Source organism: Euprymna scolopes, chromosome 12 (assembly GCF_053919585.1).
Source record: "Euprymna scolopes isolate OS-2025 chromosome 12, ASM5391958v1, whole genome shotgun sequence".
NCBI lineage: Eukaryota > Metazoa > Mollusca > Cephalopoda > Sepiida > Sepiolidae > Euprymna > Euprymna scolopes.
The window spans coordinates 153,516,538-153,540,010 of record NC_136493.1 but is presented as its reverse complement, the minus strand read 5'-3'; the positions used below and the strand labels follow the sequence as shown (position 1 = coordinate 153,540,010).

The following is a 23,473-nucleotide window of genomic DNA, read 5'->3' as shown; positions in this document are numbered from 1 at the left end:
CAACATTGGTGACGATGGATTTGCGACTTAGATTGCAACAACAAAAATAACAACAATTGAAAAGTTTGTCTGCGACTTGATCTTTTGTTTACGGAAACCTTTCTTGCCATCAAAATGATTGATTCAAGTCTTTAACCTCAAATATCGTTGTGATATTTCTGTTCTTTTCCTTTCTTAATCAAATATACTCTGTTTTGGAGAACTGTATTATCTTCGTCAAAATCCTCAACACAGCAGCATCACATCGAAATTATTGATGCTTACCCTTTATATTAATAGGCTCAAAGACAAAAATGAGATTCTACTTTTTTCTTTTTTGGGTGATCACATGTAAAGAGGCGACAAAAATATAAAATCACATGCAATACACTCCCCAAAACGGACCAATAATTGATTTCCAAGAAATTAAGAAAATGACAAAAATTTAAATAAAAGCAAAAATTGGTTACATTGGCTTTAACTACACCATACGATGAGAAAGTGAGTGATTTTTATGGTAAAATTTGATGCTTATGCACTTATGTTAATGTGCTATTTTTTTTTTCAAGTTAAATTCAAGTTTTACTATATCTTTTTTTTTTTTATTAAATTGTTAGGTGAAAGTACAGAATAGTTACAAAACATCCCCCCTTCCCCATGTTAAGAATGTCTTCCAAAATAATAACACTATTATTTCAGCACGGTAACGTAAGTGCATAAGTACTAAATTTTCTACAGAACTTATTTTCTACTTGATGTCAGCTGCAGAAAAAAACCCAACGTTTGATAACGCACATTTTTGTTAACCTCTGCACTATATGTTTAAAAAGGAAGTGTCCTCTATAGTATCAGATCTGACCGAATGGTTAATCGTAGGCATAGACCAATTCATACCATCTAAAAAATTCCAACAAAAACCTAACAGCCAGCCATGGTTCTCTCCAGAATGTGCTGCTGCTATCGCGCACAGAAATCACTTTTTCCATAGCTACCAACGTAATAGATGCACTGAGACTAAAGCTGCTTTCAGGACTGCCAGCAACCACTGTAAAAGAGTGATAAAAAATGCAAGAGAGCTATATGCCCAGTCTGTTAAATCCAAGGTAGCTGATCAGCGGCTTGGTTCCCACCAGTTTTGGCAAATAACAAATAGGATCCTGAACAGAAGTGTGCGTTCTATCCCAACCATTATCAATGGACCAGAGGTCATCTCGTCAGCGTCAGACAAGGCCAAACTATTTGCAAAGAACTTTGCAGCTAATTCTACCCTATGCGACGAAGGCCATCAACTCCCCATATTTCCTCCTATAACACAGAACAAGCTAGGTAACATACAAATATCCGTGCAGGAGGTCGCCAAGCTAATCAAGAACCTAGATTCCAGTAAAGCAACTGGCCCTGATGGCATCCCAATTATAGTGTTAAAAAAGCTTCAACCAGAACTTGCTCCCATACTTACGAAACTGTTTAAGCGCTGCCTTAAGGAGAAGTGCTTTCCGACTCCCTGGAAGACCTCATCAGTTTGCCCTGTATTTAAGAATTCAGGTGATAAGTCATCTCCCTCTCAGTACAGACCAATAAGTCTCCTGTGTGTTATGAGTAAGTTGCTGGAATCCATATTAAATAGAGAAATAGTCAACCACCTCAGCAGGAATAACCTTCTTAGTGACACACAATATGGTTTCCGCTCTGCAAGATCTACCGCAGATGTGCTGACGGTTATATCCCATAGGATTAGTGAATCTCTTGACAAAGGCTTCCTTTCTAGGGCAATTGCTCTTGACATATCAAAGGCCTTCGACAAGGTATGGCATAAGGGTCTACTTCACAAGATTTCCAGCTACGGTATAACTGGAAATGTTTTCTCAATCATTAAATCATTTCTCTCCGATAGACTCATAAGAGTAGTGGTAGATGGACAAAAGTCGGAGGCCTGCAATATAAATGCTGGAGTCCCTCAGGGGTCAATCCTAGGCCCAACTCTCTTCCTGATCTACATCAATGACCTCCCTAAACACATACTTAAATCATTCGTTGACATCTATGCTGATGACACGACCATCTACGGCAACACATCAAAGGCTGTAAATGACAAAGTTCTCTCTGATTCTCTCTCCTCTGATCTCGAGCGCGTGGTTCAGTGGGGGAAGATGTGGCTGGTTACCTTTAATGCATCCAAAACCAAACTCCTATCCTTACATCATCAACGCTCTGATCCCCATCTGGCATCAATTGTGATGGATGGCTCTCGTCTGGGTGAGGCCCTGTGTTTTGACAAGCTTCTGGGTTTGACTTTTACTCCTGATCTGAAATGGAACACGTACATCAAGTCTGTTGCCAAGGTCGCTGGAAAGATGGTGGGATCCTTCTACCGCTCCAGAAGATATCTCACTACTGATGCAATTCTCTATCTATATAAAAGCCAAGTACGTCCAAGGATGGAATACTGTTGCCATATCTGGGCAGGAGCTGCTAAAAACAGCCTATCCTACCTTGACAGAGTACAAAATAGACTTTGTGGATTAGTGGGGGATGCCCTTTTCTCTACCCTGCAACCTCTTTCCCACAGAAGAGACGTTGCGAGCATATCCTTGTTTTATCGATATTTCCATGGCAGGTGCTCGTCTGAACTCCAATCTCTGGTCCCCCCTCGCCAATCTTTCACGAAAAACACCCGTCTAGCTGAATCCACTGTGAAAATTTTTCCCCACTCTATATCTGTGCCTAAATCAAAATGCGGATTCCATGAACAAAGCTTCTTTCTTAGAACTACACGCCTGTGGAACTCTGTTCCGTCTGCCTGCTTCCCACCGGACTACAACTTGGATGTCTTCAAGTCCAATGTTAACAAATTCCTAATGAACCACCCCCACACTAACGTAATGTACTTGCAATAACCCTTATCCCTGAGTGGCTTCCGGGCCTTGATAAGTGGTGATCACTGTAAAAAAAAAAAAAAAACTATACCATTGTGTTTGTCTTAATTATTAACGGAAGGCAAGGTCACAACAACTTTGTTCTACAATTTTTGGGCTACCCACTTTTTCAATCTCTATCCATAAATTATATTTCTTATCATACTCTTGATAATTTACTTTTCCTTCTCCTCACCTGGTTGCTTTGTTTATCAACCCTTTTCTTTCTTTTTTTTTTTTACATGGAGTTCACCACTTATCAAGGCCCAATGGCCACTCGGGGATAAGGGTTATTGTGTGTACAGTAATCAATAGGATAGTGTAGTAATAGTATTGGAGAATTAATAAAGTGTCATTACTTAAGGGGGCGGTTCATCAGGAATTTGTTTTTGTTGGACTTGAAGACATCCAGGTTGAAGTCGGGAGGGAAACAGGCAAGCGGAACAGAGTTCCACAGGCGTGCAGTTCTAAGAAAGAAGCTTTGTTCATGGAATCTACGTTTTGATTTAGGCACAGATAAGGAGTGGGGAAAATTATTGACAGTGGTTTCAGCTAGTCGGATGTTTTTTGAAAAAGATTGGCGAGGAGGGACCAGAGAATGGAGCTCAGACGAGCACTTGCCATGGAAATAACGATAGAACAAGGATAGGCTCGCTACGTCTCTTCTGTGGAAAAGAGGTTGCAGAGAGGAGAAAAGGGCATCCCTCACCAAGCCACAAAGTCTATTTTGTACTCTGTCAAGGCAGGATAGACTGCTTTTAGCAGCTCCTGCCCAGATGTGGCAGCAGTACTCCATACTTGGACGTACTTAGCTTTTATATAGATAGAGAATTGCATCATGAGGGAGATATCTTCTGGAGCGGTAGAAGGATCCAACCATTTTCCCAGCGACCTTGGCAACAGACTTGATGTATGTGTTCCATTTAAGATCAGGAGTAAAGGTCAAACCCAGAAGCTTATCAAAACATGGGGCCTCCCCTAGACGAGAGCCATCCATTTCAATTGATGCCAGATGGGGATCAGAGCATTTATGATGTAGAGATAGGAGCTTGGTTTTGGATGCATTAAAGGTAACCAGCCACCTCTTCCCCCACTGTACCACGCGCTCAAGATCAGAGGAGAGAAAATCAGAGAGAACATCATCATTTACGGCCTTTGATGTGTTGCTATAGATAGTAGTGACATCAGTATATATGTCAACGAATGATTTTAGTATGTGTTTTGGTGTAACACTAAAGAGAGGCCACATCAGACCTGTAGGGTTGATGTGACGTTTCTTTTGGTTAAAAGTAATTTTTTGTTCCCGGACGATGATCGGGTTGAAGGAATAAAAATTATTATTAATTTTTTTTTGTGAATAAATTCTTAGCTAAGTCTGTTGTTGAGATGGCGTCGGCAAGAGTGCCTTTCTAGCGAGAGGTTAAATCACATTCTAGACTTCAAAAACGAAAAAGAATGCATAAAATATTTTAGCCAAAATACACAGGCGTTTGATCTACAATGGCCGAAATCATAGTTATGCAGGAGCTGGAGGGTTGGAGATTTCACACCCGCAATTGGCAAAACTATGAGCCAAGTTGACCTGTGAGTTTGACAATTGAAAAGTCGGGTTGTTTTTGATCTGAGAGAAACACACGCAGTGACTCGGCATTATGTTTAGAACAAAGAATAGGAAAAAAATGAATTGTCCGAAATTTCAAAACAATAATATAACGTATCGAGAATTGTCATTTGGTGAATCAGGTCGAACGAAAATTGAAGTTATGAAATATTTTTGCTCGGATGGGAAAATGTGTTGTCCGATAAGTTCAAAGCGACAAATGCATTCTTGGTCTTTTGACGTAAACAAAATGTCTGATATAATAGAATGGCCGACAACCAGAACTTAATTCAAAGATAAACTAAAATTCCTTTGAATTATCAAAGCGAAAAATGAGATCAATAGATAATTTTAAAACAAATAAAATCGCGTGATTTGCTTTAAGTCAAAGGAAAAATAATTTTCCTGGGTATGGAAAAATTCCATTAGTAAGCCAGGGAGGAGTTAAATAATACAACGTGTAAGTTGGGCGTTAATTAAAGGAGGAGTCAATCCAATTTTGGAAATGGACCAATGAAAAAGGGCCCTGTCGAAGTATAATCAACCAATGAGACAAGGCCCCGTCTAATTATAATCAAGCAATTTGATTGGTCGATGACGAACATGGGTGTCATCATCATTCCATAATTGTATTATAAAAGAAATGAAAAATCAGAGATTAAATCAGAAGAGAAGAAGAGAGAGTCCGGAATCAGAGTCAAAGAGAGCTAAATCTCGGCAGAATCACCTCTCCTCTCTCTCCCCCTCGCTTGTTGCCTGATAACTCAACGCTTATAACGTGTCGATCACTTAATGAGAATTACGCAAAGTCCGCGATACCGACCAGGTATTTCAACAACAGAAGCTCAGTTGTAGAACTAACTGCTTGCTTGAATTAATTGTCAACTATATGTATATGCTATAAATACTTCTTTTATGAATTTCTGAAATATATATTATATTAACCAACCTCCGGAGTTTTGTTGCTGATGTGCATTGATCCCTATATGTGGATATTTCTTTATTTGCCATTGTGACACCGTATCCGTCAACGAACACCCAGAATAACTAGACGATCCACGGAGAACAGGCCTTGAGGACCGAGCATCCGAGAAGAATCCCCAACGCCTTAACGAAGAACTCACTGGGTGACGCGACGTACTAACGGTTGGCAGACCTGGTTGCCCAGTCGACATATTATAACTGTACTGACCAGGGTGCAGATCATAACTGGGCCGCGATCTGAGGTTCAAGGTCGTGTAAGACCACGTTGCAAGGTCACATTGGGAGATCATTGATGTAGATCAGGAAGAGAGTTGGACCCAGTATGGACCCCTGCGGGACTCTACATTAATACTGTGGGCCTCTGATTTCTGCGCATCAACCACTACTCTTATGAGCCTATCAGAGAGAAATGATTTAATGATCGAGAAAACATTTCCAGTTATACCGTAGCTGGAAATCTTGTGTAGTAGGGGGTTATGCCAAACCTTATCGAAGGCCTTTGATATGTCAAGAGCAATTGCCCTAGAAAGGAAGCCTTTGTCGAGAGATTCACTAATCCTATGCGATATAACCGTTAGCACATCTTCTGTAGATCTAGCAGAATGGAAACCATATTATGTGTTGCTAAGAAGGTTATTTCTGCTTAGGTGGTTGACTGCTTCTCTATTTATTGTGGATTCCAGCAACTTACTCATGACACACAGGAGACTTATTGGTCTGTACTGAGAGGGAGATGACTTATCACCTGAATTCTTAAATACAGGGCATACTGATGAGGTTTTCCAGGGTGTTGGAAAGCACTTCTCCTTAAGGCAACGCTTAAACAGTTTGGTAAGTATGGGGGCAAGTTCAGCACTATAACTGGAATGCCGTCAGGGCCAGTTGCTTTACTGGAGTCAAGGTTCTTGATTAGCTTGGTGACCTCACGCACAGATATTTGTATGTTGCATAGCGTGTTGTCTGTTATAGGAGGGAATACGGGGAGTTGATGGCTTTCGTTGCACAGGGTAGAATTTGCCGCAAAGTTCTTTGCAAATAGTTTGGCCTTGTCGGATGCTGTCGAGATGACCTCTGGTCCATTGATAATGGTTGGGATAGAACGCACACTTCTGTTCAGGATCCTATTTGCTATTTGCCAGAACTGGTAGGAACCAAGCCGCTGCTCAGCTACTTTGGATTTAACGGATTGAGCATATAGCTCTCTTGCATTTTTTATTACTTATTTTCAGGTTATTTAATGCCAAATCCAGTAATTTTGGAGAAAAAAAAACTGTTATGCTTCAAGTTCTTTATATTTTCAAATATTTATTCATTTATTCCCCTGGACTAGTTATACTATGAATACTATAGAGTGTAATGTATTTTCACCCATTTCTAGGGAAGGGAACGGGGCATTCATACCTTTCTTAAGGGTATTAATAAAAGTAACTTGGTCAGGTAAACATTGTGTCACTTCTATTTTCACACTACATTACAATTATGGTGGCCAATAAAAATTCTTAATTTTGTTCATTTCTAACAACTATTTGCTTAAGTGGTATAGCGATGTTGATCTTGATGCGCTAGTTTTAAAGTCTGTCGGAATCATTGCATTACTTTCTATTCAGTGGAGTAGTAGGGTAGACTAAACTTTCAAGCCTTGGCAAAGCACTTTTTCTTTGCTAATGAGTCATGGTTTAATTAGATCGATAGATGGGCAGCTGAAGGATAAAGAATATTACGAGAGGATTTAAAATAATTAATTTGTCTAGAAAATAGCTGAAATAATACCTTCTCTGTAGTTATTTATTAGTTCAAAGAAGTTTTAAAACTTTTTATCACCCAAACAAGGTGTATTGCTATTTGGACATAAGGATTCACTATGTCCTCAATGTATTTGTTCCAATTCATGTTTCCTATAAATGTTACGCTGTACCGTTGTCGTTTTACTTCAACCTTACAAAAGGAAAGAAAGACTCTGCTTTTTTTAGTTAAAAAAATAATAAAGACATTTATTCATGGTACTTTCCAAACAATGCATCGTGTTTGAAAAGTTTCTTAGTTAACTATGGAGTCAACGAAACTCATGTCAAACACATGCTTTTCTTCTCTCACATCAACATGTCTACTCCACTCCAGTCGTTACCATGTGAGTTTTTTAAAATCTCCACTTTTTGTTGTAATGTCTGCAACTCGTCCGACACACGCAGTCGTTCGACTATTTTTTTGTTTGTTCAAAGTGAGGATTCCATCGTGTTTTAAAAGTTTCTTCTCTCACTCACACATGCTTCTCCAACTGTCTCACCGGCCACGTGTCGCACATCCATGTCACATGGCGCATGCTTATCGGTCCCTTGTCATGTGGTGCTTTTTTCTCTCTGCTTTCTTTTCTCTCTGTTTTGTCCACTGCAACGTCACCTCCTGCCCTGGCTTGGTCATTTATATATGTGAGATGCTGCTGCTGCACATGTATCAGTGGTTCTGTTACAAAGCCAAGGAGTTTGAAGAATGAGTTCTCAGATATAGTGCTATTAATCATGGCAATCGGTGGTTGAGAAGATCGGGTCACATATAAAAAAATATTTTCTTTTATTTGCTCTGATCCAGCATGAAGAGTAGGCTTTTAAAATTAACATGATTGTGCAGTTGCATCGTGCCAATTGTGTAATCCACCACAGCATAGAAACCAACACCTTATTTGTACAATGTTTTACGCTTTATTTAATGTGTTTGTGTCTTGTATCTGTATTTCAGGTTCAAATGCAGTTTTACAGGTTGTACACGTACTTACAGCACAGCGGGTAATTTAAAAACACATCAAAAAACTCACAAAGGTAAGTGAAGCTGCCAATCTCGATGAAAACGTCTCGATCCTTTAGTTTTTCTGGGATATGTTAGATTAAAACAACTTTAAATATTTTTTGTTTTTTTACTTGTAGTCATATTCACCCCAAACAAGGTAGATTGCTACTGTGAATTAGGGATCATGCCTACAAGCCCGTTCTAAGTAGGGAATTGTTTGCATTACATTTAAATTTCTGCATTGTATATAATCAGAGAAGTAGGAAACAGAGAGGGAATTTCAAAGTTTAGCAGTTTAGAGAAAGAAACTAGTAGGAGTAGAAGGTGCGGAATTTTGCTGCTTGTCAAGTTATTTACATTGAGGAGGAAGCACCAGTGCTATGAGTTTGTCATTAAAGCACTTAGAAAAATAGTATCGGGATTCGACATTGCGGTGATGAGAGACGGGTTGGAACTTTGTTGACAGTGAGGGACATTAGATTGGAGACTCTTTTCTAGACTCTGTCCGAGAGAGAGTGATTGATGGACTAACCTAAATGTGGCAACAATATTCAATGCATGGGTGAATAATGGCTTTGTAAATATAGGATGTTGTCACGTGCGAGTATGTTTTTAGGACAGTAGAGGGAGCCCGCCTTCTTTGCATCAGTCTTGGCAATGTCTTTTATATATTTGTTCTAATTCATGTTACCTGTGAATGTTAGCCTGAGTAGTTTGAATGATGAGCTCTCCATGGCATTCGGTGTCTGGAAAAGTTCTTTGTAATTGTTAAAGGAAAGGGGCTTTGTCTTAGTAGCATTAAATGGTACCATTCTCACTTCACTATGGACTGGAGGTCATTTTCTAACCCTATCTCTGTTCTCTAACCTCTTTGGTTTCAGTGATTTTATTTGTGATTTAACGTACGTAAAGGAACTCCTTTGTGTGAGGATTGCTTTTATACTAAACAGTCCATTACGACTTCTACTCTATTTCTTCCCCTACATCGGGTTTTGTTTGTGCTAATCATATTTATTTGCCGCTATTTGACCTGTTGTATTCTGCTATCTGAAATAAAAAACGGCCAACATTTGCAAGATGCTGACCAAGTTCCCCATCTTGGCTATCAAAGTAGTCTTGCTGCCAATAATGATGCTTAGATCCTTTTTCTTTTTTTCATTTTTTTTTGTTTCGTGATAATACAAGAAGTGTTAAAACTAAAATAATTTTTTGAAATAAAATATTTCTATATGGTTTCTTATTTCGTTTCATGCTTAGCGACTTCCATTCCGTTCTGTACCTGCATCAACCGTAACCATTTCTGCCATCTTTATTTTGGCGGGGGTGCGCTAGTTGGAGATTGCCCTATCCTCTACCAAAAAAATTAGCTGGAAGTAATAACATAAATCTCATTGGTTGATTAAAGTAAACACTACTTTGATATAAAAAATCTATGCAATTAGCCTAATCATTGTGAAGATTAAAATCATGTATAATGAAACTAAACCTTATGTCTAGAAACCTAATTCTAATTTTGATCAAAATCCAAAATCTGAATTCATAATGATCAGTTAATTAGTTTATAAGTAAATCTTGTACATATAAATACATAAACATATACATATACTAAATAAAAAAAACATAAACATATACATACCTCTATATAAATAAAATGAACTCATTTTTTCCCGTCGGATTTTGACCTTAATAGGATTAAAAATCAAGATATTTCATGCAAATATAATATGCACAAACGGCAGAACAATATCTGAGGTGTGTTATAGGCTTATTATTTCTCAAATTCCTCGATAATCTTAGATTTCTATACTTTTTCTGCTGAGAAGTCACGGCCAAAATCGGTTAAGATCAATGGAAATGGTAAAATATTTTCTCTCTTACAAATTCCTCCTCCCCCTGCCACCACTTAACACCGTTTGGGGATCGTTCACAAGGAACAGTTGAGAAGAGAACACCGGTTTGGCTTCGTAGTTCTTTCATGTAAAGTTATTTAAAATCACTAAACTAAGCTGCAGTGCTCTGTGGCGTAGTGGTTAGCGTGCTGGACAATTCACATTATATTTTCACGTTCGCGCCGACCTACCGTAGTCGTTTTTTTTTTTTTTTTTTTTCCTAAACAACTGGAATGGACTTTTCTTGGTGCCCGAACTGTTAACGTTGCAGATGTTTTTTTTTTCACACTTTATTTTCCTACTTTTACTCATGACTCCGGGTTTGATCCTTCCTACTTACCTACCATAACATTTTTTAAAACTCCCCCCCCCCCGTCCCGGAAACAAACACTCGGGCAACGCCGGGTACCCCCGCTAGTACTAAATAAAAAAAACATAAACATATACATATACTAAATAAAAAAGAACAAACATATACATATACTAAATAAAAAAAACATAAGCATATACATATACTAAATAAAAAAAACATAACCATATACATATACTAAATAAAAAAAACATAACCATATACATATACTAAATAAAAAAAACATAAACATATACATATACTAAATAAAAAAACATAAACATATACATATACTAAATAAAAAAAACATATACATATACTAAATAAAAAAAACATAAACATATACATATACTAAATAAAAAAAACATAAACATATACATATACTAAATAAAAAAAACATAAACATATACATATACTAAATAAAAAAAACATAAACATATACATATACTAAATAAAAAAAAACATAAACATATACATATACTAAATAAAAAAAAACATAAACATATACATATACTAAATAAAAAAAAACATAAACATATACATATACTAAATAAAAAAAAACATAAACATATACATATACTAAATAAAAAAGCATGTGTGTCTAAAAAAAATAATATTCTGAACTAGTCCAGGCAGTCATTTTTATTGTAGAGAACAATCACAAGATATTGTTTTTGCTCTCATTCAACATCAAAACAAAAAAGGGATAAATTTTCCCAGATCAAGGCAATGTCATTTAGCTTGTGTGAGCCGTAATGGTTTGATCGAGTTATATATAAATATATATATAGATTACTTTTATTATTGCATTTTCATTCCAAACACGGCACAGTGCCACTTTGATGTAAAGGGTTGATATCTGGGACATAATTTGCAGGAATGTAGGGAGTTGAGCAGCAAGATGTCTGTTTACATTACACTTGAACTTCTGCATTTCAGTACAGTCAAGGAAGCAGGAACCCAGACGGAAATTTCAAAGTCTAGCAGTTCTATGGAAGAAACTATAAGAGTAGAAGGCTTTCTTACATCTAGAGATCTCTATTGTATAGGGGTGGGATTTTGTTGCTTGTTGGATTTGTCGGGGGGGTACTTACATTGAGGGGGGTACAAGGGCTTGTAGTTCGTTGGAGCATCACCCATTAAAATAGTTGTACAACAGGTGGAGGGATGCAACATTTCGTTGATGAGACAAATGTTGAAACCTATCTAACAGTGTGGGACCTATTAGGTTGGTGACTCTCTTTTGAACCTTGTCTAAGAGTGAGAGACTAGTAGCAGATGCACCAGCCGACGACAACAGTGGCAACAATTCTCCATACATGTGCTAATGGTGACCTTATAGGGGTGCAGGATACTTTCAGGCATAAGTAACTTTCTAGCACGGTAGAGAGAGCTCACCTTCTTTGCAACAGCCTTTGCAATGCCCTTTGTATATTTGTCCCAATTCATGTTTCCTGTGAACGTTAAGCCGAGGAGTTTAAACAAAGTACCTTCAGGTAATGTATTATTAGCCATGGCTGTTAGTGGTTGAGAAGGTTTCTTGTAATTATTAAAGGAAAGAAGCTTAGTCTTGGCAGCATTGAATGTGACCATCCATTTTTGTTTTCAGTCCATAACAGACTGAAGGTCTTCCTCTAGGGTTTCCGCCATTGGATATGTGTTCATTCATTTTCCCCTCGCATCTGTTATAGAGTGTAGTGTCATCAGTTAATATACCCATCTCAGAGACAATTTTATCAAGTAAGTCATTTATGAATGGCAGAAATGGTAAAAGTCCAAAGATCAACCTCTGATGCACACCCACATTTATACTATATTGTTTAGACATATGACTATCGAGGACAACCTGAATTTTTCCTTTGTTTAAGATGAATTTAATTATGTTAAGTATACATCGAGTAATACCATCTGGTTTGATTTTCATGAGAACATCATCATGTCATACCCTGTCGCCTTAGATATATCAAGGGGCTACTTCCCTAGCCTCTCCTGTTTTATCTGGCATCAATTGAAATGGATGGCTCTCGTCTAGGGGAGGCCCCATGTTTTGATAAGCTTCTGGGTTTGACCTTTACTCCTGATCTTAAATGGAACACATACATCAAGTCTGTGGCCAAGGTCGCTGGGAAAATGGTGGGATCCTTCTACCGCTCCAGAAGATATTTCACTAATGATGCAATTCTCTATCTATATAAGAGCCAAGTACGTCCAAAGATGGAGTACTGTTGCCACATCTGGGCAGGAGCTGCTAAAAACAGCCTATCCTGACTTGACGGAGTACAAAATAGAGTTTGTGGCTTGGTGGGAGATGCCCTTTTCTCTTCCCTGCAACCTCTTTCCCACAGAAGAGACGTAGCGAACCTGTCCTTGTTCTATTGTTATTTCCATGGCAAGTGCTTGTCTGAGCTCCATTCTCTGGTTCCCCCCTCGCCAATCTTTTTCAAAAAACACCTGACTAGCTGAAACCACCATCAATAATTTTCCCCACTCCTTATTTGTGCCTAAATCAAAACGAAGATTCCATGAACAAAGCTTCTTTCTTAGAACTGCACGCCAGTGGAACTCTGCTCCGCTTGCCTGTTTCCCTCCCGACTTCAACCTGGATGTCTTCAAGTCCAACACAAACAAATTGCTGATGAACCGCCCCCCCCTCCCAAAGTAATGACACCTTATCAATTCTCCAATACTATTGCTACACTATCCCATTGAGTACTCTACACACAATAACCCTTATCCCCGAGTGGCCATTGGGCCTTGATAAGTGGTGAACTCCATGTAAAAAAAAAAAAAATCCAGTGCATGGTATGTATGTTCAAAGATTACAATTAGGATATCTGCTGCAGAATGGGCTTGCCTAAATCCATACTGTTGGTCAGACAGAAGTTTAGCAGCTGTAAGGTAATGGACTAGAGCTTGATTAATTAAGGACTCAAAGATTTTGGTGAAAAGAAGGAGGAGGCTAAAAGGAGCCATAATTTAATGGGTCAGTTTTTTCGCTAAAATCCTTGTAAACTGTAAGCAGTTTGTATGTTCAGCTAAAACTAGAAGCATACAAAACAAACACCCACAAAGTTGATCGATATTGCCTTGGGTGAATGATGCCTAAAATTTAGACAAATTCATTCTTTGATTCTAAACTAGTGCTGATTTTGCCGGGAGTCCGTTTTCCAGCCTTTTGATGTACTAAGGGGAAGTAACTGTGATTTTTTAACCAAAGAATTAATTCCCTTATGCCGACTCATTCCTTGAAGAATCTATAAACATGAGTTGCCTGTATGTATATCCAGAGAAAGGAATGAGACTGGATGCAGAAAAAAGAGGGAGTAATGCGAGAGGGGGGAACAGGGAGAGATAGATAGAAGTTTTAATAGAAATATGTCACATGCTTGCCACTTAGGGCAACCATTCCTGCCTTGTGTTTAAATATTGTTCCCCGGTAAAACACTCACAACAAAAACTTGTCTGACTACAATCATTGTAAATAATTTTCCTTTCTTCTACTGTGTATCTAAAACTAAACATAATTACCATAAACAAAGTTTCTTACCAGGAACTACCAGTCTTTGGAACACAGTATTTCAGGGTTGCTTCTCAGAAGACTACAATATGGTTGTTTTCAATTCCAATGATAACAAATTCTTAGGAGTCAATCTCTTAATCGAAATAGAAAAAAACAATGTTATTCGTAAATGTTATATTTTTTGTATAGGGATTTTTTTGTTTTTAGAGGGGAGGTAGTTGCATGGTGATACATAAATTTCTGATTATGAGCGGTTAATATTTTTATATTTGGTTTATCATTTATAAAACGATTGCTTCAGGCAGAGAGAGTTGCTATATTTATAAAGGTCCGACGTTTTCGTTTTTGTAATAAGGTGTGTATTCTTGAATAATTGATTTTTCAGTTCTCAGCCAATGAGAATTGCCAGAATTTTAGAAAAGAGAAATTGTTATTTTCGATTCACGAAATGCGAAGATAATTGTATGTCTATGAGTGTATGATCCATTTACGAAGGTTAGCAGGACAATATAGTAATAATGTGTATATTTCTTCCTGATGATGACTGGGGGTGGTGTGAGGACTTCAGATTTAGAGAGAAAAATAGGAACTACTTCATCTAAAGATGTTGCGATTGTGATGTTGCTCCTAGGATGAAATGTAGGATTTTATCATAACAACTAAATGTATCTAAAATGTCATTCTAAAGTTACATAAGATAGTGGCTAATATTCTAGACATAATAAATTTGTATGTGGCATATGTTGTTGCAAATCTATTTTGATCCAGACATGAATTTCTGCAATCAAAATATTATATAGGAAATATAAATTTCTAATTAAAAAAAAAGGTAAATTTTTACGACGTGACCCAGCGTCATTTAATCCCTAAAAAAAATTAAGACCTACTTTTTGAGGGCTTAATACATTTAAACAGCCTTTATAAATAATATGAAAGGAGAGATTTTGAAAAAAAAAAAAAAGAAAGAAAATTAACATTTTAGAGTGGGGGATCACTTTTCTATAAAAATTTAATGTAAAATGAGCACCCACTTTTTGGCCACAAAGCGTTTAACGAGACCTGTCATCTCTAGCATTTTTTCAAGTTTGGTGATCGAGGGGGTTGGCAAAACATGACAAATACAATTTTTTTTTGTTTTTATTTTTGGTGGTGGGGGCAGGAATTACTTTTGAAACATAAAATAAAGATAAATTTAATTAATTTTTATGCGACCGTTCTGTACTTTCACATAAGAATTTTATAAACAAAACGAACCCCAAAATACGACATATTCAATTTTTTTTTTGGAGGGGGGAGGATTACATTAGAAACATAAAATGACGAAAAATTTGATTTGATTTTGGAATTCATTTTTGGTAGATCTTCATTTTTGTAGGGTTCTGCCGACTTGGCTTTTTTTTTCTTTTTTTTTTTTTTTTTTTTTTCAATCGAACGGGCATTCGCTGCTATTTTTATTGGAACAAGTTTTAATGATTTATTAAAAATTTTTTTTTTTGGGGGGGGGGTTCTTTCCAATGCTCAATATCCAGAGAATAGTTTCTTCTCTTTGTATCCCTTCTGCTGAAATATCTGGTGGAGAGGGTATCACATACTTCTTCTTTTTTTGAGCGATTACATTTACATGTTTTCACCTGTTCTTTTATTTGTGGAATTGTTGTGGGGGTATCCATGTTGCCCATCATGAAAATGATTAGAATAGAAGGTGTGTTCAAAACGGAACTTCATGTCAACCACGGCAATGCTGAGTACCCATGCTAGTTTATTTATAAGCTTTAACTTAAAAGTATTAACATATATCTAACTTGCTCAGTGGGTGAGATATCTCGCTGAGAAAGTTGAATATCGTAATAGATATTTGGTGATAGAATAAACCAAATCACCTTCAAGAAAAAGATAAATAGCTTAAAAAACAATTTTGTTTTGTTTTTTTCCCACTTTTTATTTTTAAAGCTTAGAAAAATTCTAACAAATGATGATTTATTTTCTTTGCATAAATTATCTTCTGCTCTCTTTCACCCTCCCTCTCTCCCCTTCCTCTCCCTCTCTTTTGCTCTTTCTCCTTCATTTTTTCTCTTCTTCTCTCTCTTCTCCCTCCTCTTCCTTTTACACACACACAAACAGGTGCACACATATTATCAAAAATCCCCTACCCTCCCTCCCTCCTCCACCCCTCCTCCATCCCTCCCCATCTCATACTAAAATTATTTATCTTTCTTATATGATCTTGTTTAAATTTTTTTACTCACACTAAAGAAATTGAAATTAACTCATTTTAGTTTTTGTTTTTTATTTGTCTTTTTTTAATTTTTCTATTAAATTTTTTCTGTTTTTTTTTTTTATTTTCTTTTTTCAGGCGAATATCATTTTGTTTGCAACCAGCAAGGTTGTGGCAAGACCTTTCTGACCTCCTATAGTCTAAAAATCCATGTCAGAGTCCACACAAAAGAAAAACCTTATGAATGTGATATCATGGGCTGCGAAAAAGCTTTCAATACTTTGTACAGGTGAGCGAAACGAATACATTTTTAATCGTCATCTGTTCAAACTGTATATATATATAATGATAATAATTTAATTTCTGATTCCAAAAACGATTCTTTTAATTTTGCTGTTTTTTGGTTTGTTTTAAACTTTATTTTCTATTGCTGAAATTTAAATTTTAAACTACCTGTTAAACTAAAATCTACAGATCATAATATTGTATATAGATAAAAATGGCATCTGAAAAAAAATATGGCTTGGTAAAATGGCGGAATAAAAATAACAATGGGTGAGTAAAATGGCACAAAAATGGTTTAGAAAAATGGCACAGATAAAAATGACATCTGAAAAAAAATGGCCTGGTAAAATGGCAGAAATAAAAATAGCAATGGTTTAGTAAAATAGCACAGATAAAATGGCATTAAAATGGTTTATAAAAATGGCACAGATAACAATGGCATCGAAGAAAAGGTTTAGAAAATGGCACAGATAAGTATGGCATCGGAAAAATTGATTTAGTCTAATTTATTTTTGTATTGGTAAATTACGGTAAAAAAAAATCAATATTCTAGAGTTCACTTAGCCTATTCCCTTCTTAAATTGTTTGAAATGTGCAAATTTCTTTTTGTAATTATTTACTAAACATTTATGTACTGCCTTTCAGGGAGTTCACAGTTAATTATTGAAAGATTTAAAATGCACTGGATATGTTTTTTCAATTTCGTTATATAAATATAAATAAAAATCTCAATGTATTTCTTCCACACTTTTTTCTTTTCATTTCCAAACTGTTTTTCATGTTCCAGGCAACGTCTTCATACTACAATTCCAGCTAACTCCTTCTACCCCAACAAAAAAATTCCCAGTTCTTTTAAATATCTGTTAAAAAGAGTCAAGATTTTCATATACAAGAGTTAGATTTTGTGAGCAGCCATGTTTTTTTTTTCTTATCGAAAATATGCTAGATACGTATGTGTTTGTTTTGATGCATTTTCTTGCCCACTTTCTTCTTTTTCATTTCCAAACTTTGTTTTTGTGTTCCAGATTACGTGCCCACCAACGTCTTCACACGGGTGACACGTTTAACTGCGACGAAGACGGTTGCACAAAATATTTCACGACACTCAGCGATCTTCGTAAACACATTCGAACGCACACCAGGGAGAGGCCTTACAAGTAAGTCACATCACTTTGTGGAATCAATCATCAACCTTCAGGTTTTGACAATAAGATAATTAAAAAATCAAGAGGTTTTAATACAAAATGTTTAAAAGATTGCTTAGAAACGTAATATTAACACACATACATATATTGTAGATTTACTTATACAAACATTATTGGCTACATATGTGCATACATGTTTCTGCTGGAATTTCTTTAGAAATGCAATGTCATTAGGCCGTATCTTTACAATAAAACTCGATTTTAAATAGTCATTGTTTTATACAATATCTTTCTACTATTTGAAAAGGAATCGAAAATGAAATAAAGCAATATAGAGGGGGTTGAGGAAAGAAAGGGGGGGTAGATTAAAAGGAAGAATAGAGAAAAAGGGTTGGGGGTTAGGGGGAGTTGGAAAGGGACTACTCTCTCAATAAATTTATAAGGTCTACTTCTTTATATGAATTTCTATCAACTTACTTTCCCTTTTATTTCCTTACTAGCGGGGGTACCCGGCGTTGCCCGAGTGTTTGTTTCCGGGACGGGAGGGGGGGGAGTTTTAAAAAATGTTATGGTAGGTAAGTAGGAAGGATCAAACCCGGAGTCATGAGTAAAAGTAGGAAAATAAAGTGTGAGAAAAAAACAAAAAAAAACATCTGCAACGTTAACAGTTTGGCCACTAAGAAAAGTCCATTCCAGTTGTTTAGGAAAAAAAAAAAAAAAAAAAAAAAAACGACTACGGTAGGTCGGCGCGAACGTGAAAATATAATGTGAATTGTCCAGCACGCTAACCACTACGCCACAGAGCACTGCAGCTTAGTTTAGTGATTTTAAATAACTTCACATGAAAGAACTACGAAGCCAAACCAGTGTTCTCTTCTCAACTGTTCCTTATGAACGATCCCCAAACGGTGTTAAGTGGTGGCAGGGGGAGGAGGAATTTGTAAGAGAGAAAATATTTTACCATTTCCATTGATCTTAACCGATTTTGGCCGTGATTTCTCAGCAGAAAAAGTATAGAAATCTAAGATTATCGAGGAATTTGAGAAATAATAAGCCTATAACACACCTCAGATATTGTTCTGCCGTTTGTGCATATTATATTTGCATGAAATATCTTGATTTTTAATCCTATTAAGGTCAAAATCAGATGGGAAAAAATGAGTTCATTTTATTTATATAGAGATAATGAGATGCTTATCTATGCAGACTGTGTGAATTTTGGAACCGGTATGGACCAAGCATCAGTTTGGCTACCTAATCCAAACTCTTGATCAATAACCTCTTCTTTTTGGCTTTGATCTACTTACAAGTATGCACACCCACTCCTATCATAAATTTAACTGTACCTCGTACCACTTTTCATTGAGCACTTTCAGTGGATTTACATCTAGTAAATTACAATGATACACTGATATATAAGCGTGATGAATCCTAGTGTGGATGAAACGCGGAATATTGTGTGTAGCTTAATCGCCATATATATTTTATAACTTTCTACCTACGTATTGAGCACTGTTGAAGTAAATACTTAAAGTTTACGCATAAAATTATACTTTCGTATATTAATTTATGTGGTTAAATGAAGTAGTCATATATGTGTGTGTGTGTGTGTGTGTGTGTGTGTGTGTGTGTGTGATCTCCATTGAAACAAACCAAACTCTACAAATAAATATTTGAAGATATAAAGAACTTGAAGCATAAAATTTGTTTCCAAGATAACTGGATTCGGCATTAAATAACCCGAAAACGGTTGATATGCCGTAAAACAAAACAACCAAACCAAACCATCGGCATTGAAATGCGCAGATCATGATGTCAAAATCATAAGATCACTCTCGACTGTCTTGAATGATATTTACACATTGTATAAATGTTTATTTTAACTATATTTTTCACTGTTAACGTTAGTCAAGCGGTTTGTTCCTTGCTAATGGAGTCAGGAATGGCTTCATGCCTGGGTTCAAATCTCCTGATCAGCTATAATCATAACTACGTGCACTGATGATTCCCAAAAGGATGAAACGCTAGTGTCTGTGTATATATATATATATATATATATATATTTGTATTTGTCATCTTCATACAGTAGTTTTCTTGTATCACAACTCATTAGTGTGGTTAAACATACACCTTTCCCCAGCCTTGGATCAAACCAACAACCGTCGCATTGACAGTACTTGTACTTTACTTGTACTTGAAACGACATTCACTCTGGAGGAGTTGAGTCGGCTTCATGAAGATGCACATCTCATATCGCTGCGGCCCAAGCCCGGCGATCGGAGGCAAGATCCTGAGTGAGCAACAGCCAGTCACGTCTTCAACGAGACAGGCCATAGATGAGCGGGCCCGAAATAAGCTCAGCGTCGGCTTTGATAGTCCCGAGCCACGTTCTTAGCTGGCCACCGACACGTTTTTTCCAGCCGGGTAGAGGACGTGGGGAGATAGCTTGACAGTCAGCAGCTTTCACCATCAAACCGCGAATCAGTGCCATAAATATTTCTCTTTGATGTTTCATTTGAGTCCAGTCGAAGTTCTCAGAAATCAAGTGGCCAGTTTTTCACTTGATCTCTATATGAGTTTTTCTTTTCTCAAACATTGAGTTAGTAAAAAACCTGAGCATATTATTTCCTTCTCTCTGATCGACATTATGTGTGACTTGACTTTGGTTGTATCTTAAGGAAGACAAAAAGACCTCAGCACAATTATATAAATATGAAAACTATGTAGTATTCCAAATTTCTATAATACCAGTGAATAGCATGGGTGAAATTTAGCTCAATGATTAGAACTAAGTCCAATAGAGGCCATATATTATAACTCGGTAGGATACAAAATTAATGACATAATAAATATTTTGTGATCAAAATATCAACATCAAAGATTTTTTGGCTCATGGTCATAAAATATTAACTTTGTTATTAATTTTCTAGTCTAGTGAGTTATATATATATATAAATATATATATATATATATATAAATATATACTCGGGTTTTTTTATATTCAAAAGTAATGGACTAATGAATTCAACGAGGTTGTTAGATAGTGCTCAATAAAAAGAGCTGATAATACTAATAATAATAATGTGAGCATGTTTATATAACAATAAACAAGTATATAAATATATATATATATATATATATATATATATTTTTTCAAGCAGACAATATTAAATACAATGGAGATACTTTATGATTCTTTTTTAATTTCTTTTTTTGATTTTCCATATAATCTTTTTTATATCAAAATCGAAAATATTGAAAATTCCAGATATTTAATAATGCTTGCTTGAATGAAAAAAATTTTTTACATGGAGGTCACCACTTATCAAGGCCCTGAAACCACTCGGGGATAAGGGTTATTGTGTGTACAGTAATCAATGGTATAGTATCGTAGTAATCGTTAGTATTGGAGATTTGAAGACATCTGAGTTGTAGTCAGGTGGGAAACAGGCAAACAGAAGAGAGTTCCACAGGTGTGCACTTCTTATAAAGAAGCTTTCTTTATGGAATCTACGTTTTGATTTAGGCACAGATAAAGAGTGGGGAAAATTACTGACAGTCTCAATATATCAATTCCATATATATATATATATATATATATATTGTGTGTGTGTTTTACTGTTAATTGACTCCAAAAAAGGCACAAAGACACTTGAACATAAGGGGTTACTATTTAGGACCAAAATTACAGGGATACTATATAGGGAGTTGAGCTGTGAGATGTCTGTTCTAATTACACTTGAACTTCTGCATGTCAGTACAGTTGGGGAAGCGGAATGAAATTCCAAAGTCCAGCCATTCAGGGGAAGAAACTATTAGAGTAAAAAGCTTTACAGGATCTAAGAATCTCTACAGTGTAGGATTAAGGTTTTATTGCTCGTTAGGTTAGTCAGGGGTAGTAACATTGAGGGGGATACAAGTCTTTGAGTTCATCAGAACACATTCCCATTACTTTCTATGTGTGTGTATATAATATATATATATATATATATATATATATATATATATATATATATATCTCAGTCATCTGCACCGACAAAGGTTAGCAGTAATACCAAAAAGTGTGGATGGTTCTACACAAAGCCTTCACCGCTATAAACAAATCATCTGTGTGGATTTCCGAGCAACTTAATTATTGTGTCGGAAGCTCATATGTCGAAATTGATAGGAGAGTCTATCATCATCATCATCATCATCATATATATATATATATATATATATATATATATAAATTGTCTTTTGTTGCAAAATTATTTTGACATTAAGTCAATTAATTTTCTGCTGATTGCTCTTGCTTTCACAAATTCACATTAGTCTTAATATTATTTCACGGATCATCAGTTGTTTACCATGAAACACTGTCTCGAGGATTTCAAAATAAAACAGTATATTAAATCATGGCTCCCCAGCAGTGTAGATTGAACACTATCTCCCTTAAATGTAAGAATAAAAAAGTTTTGGATATTCAATCTAGTTTTTTACTCCAGATCAATTAGGCTAAACTACTCATGTTATTAAAAATGTCTTCCTTACCTGTGTCATCCATCCTAGTGCCCCAAAACGTGTTTGTTATTTACAAAAAAGTGTTTATTTATAGTTTTTGGACGAATCCATTATACCACTTATCATTCCATTTTTGTTATTAATATTTTATTTGTATATTTGCATCTTTATTGACTCCTAATATCTTTATATTTATTAGTTTTTTTTTAAATATATAAAAATGAAAAATAATATAAATATATACACAAATTTATATATATATATATATAATGCACACAGACACACACACAGTGGAACAATAAAACAATGAGATTAGAGATGTGCTCTCTACCAATCCAAGTTATGACAACAGGACCATTGTCATCACCCTCAAAATGCATTGCTGGATTGCCACGAATAGCAAGGATATGCCCAAGGTGATGAAAAGCGTTTCCAGCCACGGTTATAGTCTTTGGTGTGGTTTCAAATGAGGGCCAAATCATGCACCCTCACATCTTTAAAGTTGGCTTGAAAATCAACACCAAATTGTACCTGGATGTGCTTAAGAGTGTGGATATCCTCTAGTGCAATCGGGTGGCCACTGGCAGACCCTGGGTGTGCCAGCAGACCCTGGGTGTGCCAGCAGAACTTGGCAACGGCCCACAGATCCAAAGAGACCCAGTCTTGGCTTCAAAAGGAGTGCTACAACATTGTACCCTTCTCTCACTGGCCCACTCATCCCTCGACCTGAACCCGTTGGGCTACTTCGTTTGGTCATACGTCGAGAACATCACCAACATGATGTCTCACAACACCAAAGCCAGCCTTATCGCCACCATCTGCCATGTGTTTGCCAAGCTCCCACCAACGCTTGTAGGAAAGACATGCTCCCACTTCCGGATCCGTATATTTTTCATGTTTTTTTATAGAATCTTATGACTTCAAAGGATTTCCATTTTTTTTTTTTTTTTTTTTTTTTTCCAACAACTTGTATCCTCTTTAATGCAGGAATAAAAAAAATCTCCAATTGTTTAGGTTTTTCTGAGACACATAAACTATCCTCGAGTTGTTTGGTGTTTCTCCACCATACAATGAAACATGTGTAAGACGCAATAAAATATTATGAAAGAAAAACATATCTGGCTTTGAAATGTTCACTACTGATACATACATATGTATGTGTGTGTGGGTTTGGCTCGGTTTAAGGAATGAAGGTGGAGAGTTGCATGTTTTGGTTTTGATTCTAGCTGATGGCACCCAAATCATATATATATATATCTTGAGTTTTGATCTCATTACTATATATTAGGTTCAATATAATGGGACAGA

General features: G+C 36.2%; 1 protein-coding gene across 1 annotated transcript in view; it reads left to right on the top strand.

The window, feature by feature from the left end:
• LOC145291564 (uncharacterized) overlaps positions 1-23,473 on the top strand; it is a 130,912-nt gene that overhangs the window by 84,484 nt on the left and 22,955 nt on the right. The window contains exons 3-5 of the mRNA XM_080137630.1: positions 8,212-8,291; positions 16,371-16,521; positions 17,543-17,674. Coding sequence (XP_079993756.1) covers positions 8,212-8,291; positions 16,371-16,521; positions 17,543-17,674 — 363 coding nt within the window. The remainder of the gene's footprint in view (positions 1-8,211; positions 8,292-16,370; positions 16,522-17,542; positions 17,675-23,473) is intronic.